Below are 5,219 nucleotides of genomic sequence, written 5' to 3'. Positions count from 1 at the left end.
TTAACTATTCCGCAACCTACAAAATGGTATAAGATTTTTCGATTCAATTCGGTCCGTTCTACCTGCTCGTGATCGATTACCCGGTAATTTTCAAACGCCCTGTATATATATATCTTCCTCATTATTTAGTTGCAGTTTTATTTCATTATTCTATATACAGTGTTCGAAAAATAATGATAAATCTTTCGCATAAGGGCAGAATGGACTAAACTGAGAAGAAAAGTCCTTTACTATTTTGCAATTTTCGCAAGTTAACAAGATATTAATTGCTAAAAGTTACCGAAAATTGGTCTTCAATAATTTTTTACTCAAATACTATCAACTTTACAGAAAAACTGCAAGAGACACAAATTGTTTATTTTCTTTTCGTAGAGCTCTAAGAATTTTTTTAGAATTTTTTCAGAATTTTTCAATACCGTATTTTCTCATGTTGATAAAAATGAGAAAATGCAGTACTAAAAAATTGATAAAAAATTCTGAAAAAATTCGTAAAAATTCTATGAGAAGAAAATAAACAATTTTCGTCTCTTGCAATTTTTTTGTAAAGTTGATAGTATTTGAATAAAAAATTATTGAAGACCAATTTTCGGCAACTTTTAGCAATTAATATCTTGTTAACTATTGCGAAAATTGCAAAATGGTAAAGGACTTTTCTTCTCAGTTTAATCCATTCTGCGCTTATGCGAAAAATGTATCATTATTTTCCAAACACCTTGTATGTTATAATATTTTCTTTCCATTGCTTAGGTCAATGAAATACAACTAAATTTTTTAATTATTTACTTACTGGCTGTAATTGTTCCCTACTACCAGATTGACTCCAGCCATTATCTTCATCATTGTTAATGTTACTACTATGTTGTTGATGAAATATGTGAAGATTTGCTCCACCATCTGAAGCTCTTCTACCAAAACCTCCGGCTGTAAACATATATGGTAAAATAATAATACATTTACACTAATCAATGCAAATAAATAAAATTTTTTTAACATAAAATTGATCTAGTAAAATAAAGTTAATTTTAATGCACAAAATGCCTCATTTTAACATACCTTAGCAAATATCTCGAAAAATATAGAAAAATGTTTCAGAAGAAAAAAATGAAATAGATTCGAGGAGAACGTATTTTGGTCACGTTGTTTTTTCCAAGTAAAAGCACCAAAAATATATTAAGGCCATCATTTTTTAAATATAGAATTACATCATTTTTTTATATAATATATGATATGATTCCTCTAATTATTTTGCATATAAAAGTACTTAGATTAAGGAATTAACAAACCAATAGTTTACGAGATATTTTATACTTTATTCTATCACTATTGACATAAAATATTTTTATAAATATCTCATGAACTATTAATTTTTTGATAATGGCGCTTTAACACTTTTATAAACAGAATAATTAGATGAATCAATCGGTGTAAAGAAAAACACATAGTTGCTTTAAAAAAAGGTATAAGCGAAATAAATAATTTTTTAATGAGAAACTACATATTTTCTTTATATCATTTGATTCATCTCATCATTCTGTTTGTCTTCAAAATACGTCACCGTAGAAACCATTCCATTTTCATCTAAAATGTTTTTTCGTATATTCCATATATTACAAGATATTTACCTAAAAACTAAATTAAAAAGGGATAACTCGTATAATAAATATAATATAAAATTAACATAGTAAATAATTTTTTGCTTATAAACACATGCGCGAACGTAAAATATATATAGATACTAGCATACAGAGAAAGAGAAGATAGAAAGAAATAAAAATGAAAAAACAGAGAGAGAGAGAGAGAGAGAGAGGAGGAAAAACCGATTTTTAATGAGCTCGTTCGGTTACGTGTGACGTCTGCCAAATATAGTTCACGTTATTTGAATTTGTTTTTTCAAAAGTACAATAAAAAGCAAAAATTTGAACTAGAATTGTCAGACGTGCAATATTGCAAAGCGATCGTATAGTGTATCTTCTTAAAAATGTTAAATACATAAGTTCCTCAACAAAAGTTTTTTCTTTCGATGTCTACCATTTCCTAAAATTTCTTCCTAAGGTTTTAAAATACTATGTACATATTTTTTATCTACTTATCTTATATGTGTATTTAACGAATTAATTCATTTGTTATAAATTTTTATGATTTTATTTAAGTCCATTTATGCGTATGTGCTTGTTTGTTCGTGCGTGCGCACATCCCTCTCTCCCACTGTTCCTCCCCTCTCTCTCTCCCACTCCCCCCCCCCCCCCCCCCCCCTCGCTCTCTTTCCATACGTATGCGTTCATGCGTGCGTGCGTACGTATGTATATACGTACGCGCGCACAAGTTTCTTGCTTTATTGTTTTTTATTATCAATCGACAATTTATTCAAAAAAATAATATTTTTAATTCAAATCGCTAGGACTCTATGGGATATAAAAATATCTTTACAAATTTCAAATATTCATATTAAATTCATATTATACATAATCTAATATTATATAAAAATATTCGCACATGTATTTATATTGTATTATCATTCAATACTAAATTAATTTTACAGAAATATCTAATACAAATCAATTATCATTTAAATAAGTCGCACATATATAAGGCGAAAATAAATCACAAAACAATATAATTTTATGGAAATTAATTCTGAATGTAATAACGTTATACTGACAAAAAAGGTTCAATAGCATATTTATTACTAATTAATCAATTAATTTAATAAAACAAAGAATTTATTTTTTAAAATAAATTTTAAAAATATCTTTCATAAAACAAGATAAAACTTACTGGCACCCATTACAGGAGGTGGTTTCAATAAATGTTGATCCTTTATTTGGAAATTTTGTGGTGGTTGATGTTGAACTAAGGGAAGATTTAATGGTAAATTGGTATGTGGTAAAACTTGAGGATCCATATTACACTGAAGAACAGGAAGAGGCCGTAAAGTTTGATAGCCTGACATATGATGATAAGGATATGACGAAGGAGATTGATGCACTGCATCACCAGGTCCAACTGTATGTCTTCTTGTTGTATGGTAAGGTGTTCCAGATGGCAAATAAAGACCACTTTTCTCTTCCGTTTCCGCTTCAGTTTCACCAAACTGTCAAAAAAATATAACTATATAATACAAATAATTTATTAACACATTGTTAAATATAAAGAAATAATAAAGTATATAAGCTTCTTTTAATTTATGAACCTAAAATTCTTGATTTATACAGTAAATTATGAAAGTAAAACAATTTATAGTCAGTATTGCAAACAATTTGAAAATTTCAATTTTTCTGTAAATGTATAATGCACATCATTTGTATTTTTAATCGTATCTTATCTCATTAAATCTTTATGTAAACAAATAAGGAACATATACAGGATGTCCGGTAACAACACTTGAAGGATTCCTGTAATTATTTTGAGACAAAAATCTTAATACGAAATATTAAGGCTATAATAGTTTTTCAATTATAACCATTTAAAGTTGGCGAATCGTAATGTCTAAAGGTCACGTGTTAAGATATAGTTTACATTTTGTGTTATTATATATCACATCTCAACGAGTAAACTTATCATTCGTTAACTTTAAATGCTTATAATTCTAAAACTACATATTATAGCGTCAACATTTTGGTGTTAGGATTTTCGTATCAAAATATTCTAAAAAATCTACCTTCTAAGCATTGATAGTCTTTACTAAGCACCCTGTATATTACTTGAATCTATCAAGGGTGCGTTCCACTTAAAAGTCCGCAACGACCACGTTCACAATATTTGCTGTTCCACGTACTTGCGGACTCTGCGGGCGAAATCTTAAGTGGAACGAATTTTGTGTGTGAACAGTCTCTGTAACAAGGATACCATTAAGGTAATCGTCCTGCGCTAGAAAATATAAATCTGAAGACTCTTATTAAGTTCTGATAACGAATGGGAAATAGTGTTTATCTGTTTCCGGATCATACAAAGAGACTCTTTACATGTTAAAAATGTGTAACACCGGGAGCAAAACAAAATGTCCGCGCAAAAAGGATAGCAGACGACAAAACTACCACGCCGACCGACGTACAAACCATGAGCGTCGTTAGCTCGATGCAGTCACGATTAATGACGTCATTTATGACGTTTTGATCGCGACCACAACGATCGTGGTCGTTATGTGGAACGAGTTTGCGGGCGCTGCAAGCGTTGCAGGCGTTAAGTGGGACGCACCTCAAGAGACAGTAGCATCTCGCATCAAATATACATGAGCAACGAAACCAACTCGTGTATCCATAGTCGTGTATACAAGCCGCGTGACTGCGAATATCTTAATTTATCGGAATTTAGAAATGACAGAACCAATTAAGTTCTTAACAGGCTTAATCGATAACTCGATCTTGAATTATATAAAAAATAATATAATATCTTATAAGACCGTATATGTGATAACACAAACTATAGAAATCAATACCTTAAACAGTCTAGCTGGATCTTAAATGCTTGTATGATTCTGTGTGAATTTATATACTACGTATGTAGTATATAGTAGTCCTTTGAAACGCGCGCCAAAATGATTTTTCGGTCTTAAAACGCTAACTCTACTAAACTACCGCAGTAATGTCACGACTAGCAATTTAACAATTTGATGGCTTTCTCGCATCTTTGAACGATCTTAATAATGCTGAGTGACATATTAAAATCTGTAAATAATTAATTTTACAAACATTTAAAATCCAGCTAGACCGTTTAAGGCATTCGTTTCTTAGTTTGTGTTATCACACATATACAGTCCTATAATATATTATATTGTTTATTTACGTCGCCTAAATAGACATTGTTCCTTCGTATACCAATTATTGCGAAGAATATTACTAAAACTTTGGTGGTCTAAAGGCTTAGAACGCTCGCCCGGAAAGCAAGAGATCCGGGTTCGATTCTCGGCCAAGGTAATATTTTTCGCAATAAATTAATTATTGAGCAATTGCTGATGCGCGAATATGTATTAATGTTTATTATTACAGTGTTTCATAAGTGTATACTTGCGTGTATGATTGCTTGTAACCATTTGCGGTTTTACTTTGCACTTTTTACGATCAGTTTTTATATGAATGAAAACTTTATTAATTCCCCTAGGGGTTACAACATATTATAAATACAAACATAATAACACACGCTATCTTAACTAACTTATCCTATCTTCGCCTAAAGTAATCTACGCACGTTACCTCCCCCTCTCTCCCTCCCCCTCCCTCACC

The 5,219-nt window shown here is 30.5% G+C and overlaps 1 protein-coding gene across 3 annotated transcripts in view; it reads right to left on the bottom strand.

The window, feature by feature from the left end:
* The window catches only part of LOC108770023 (serine/threonine-protein kinase SIK3), a 122,031-nt gene that overhangs the window by 41,866 nt on the left and 74,946 nt on the right, over window positions 1-5,219 (bottom strand). For all 3 annotated transcript variants that reach the window (XM_018521311.1, XM_018521313.1, XM_018521314.1), the window contains exons 7-8: window positions 2,776-3,091; window positions 788-921 (exon numbers count right to left, since the gene is read on the bottom strand). In XM_018521311.1, the coding sequence (XP_018376813.1) occupies window positions 788-921; window positions 2,776-3,091 (450 nt within the window). The remainder of the gene's footprint in view (window positions 1-787; window positions 922-2,775; window positions 3,092-5,219) is intronic.

The sequence above is a fragment of the Trachymyrmex cornetzi genome, unplaced genomic scaffold (genome assembly GCF_001594075.2).
Source record: "Trachymyrmex cornetzi isolate Tcor2-1 unplaced genomic scaffold, Tcor1.1 scaffold983, whole genome shotgun sequence".
Taxonomy (NCBI): domain Eukaryota; kingdom Metazoa; phylum Arthropoda; class Insecta; order Hymenoptera; family Formicidae; genus Trachymyrmex; species Trachymyrmex cornetzi.
The sequence above is the reverse complement of the archived record's forward strand: the minus strand, read 5'-3'. Positions and strand labels throughout refer to the sequence as shown.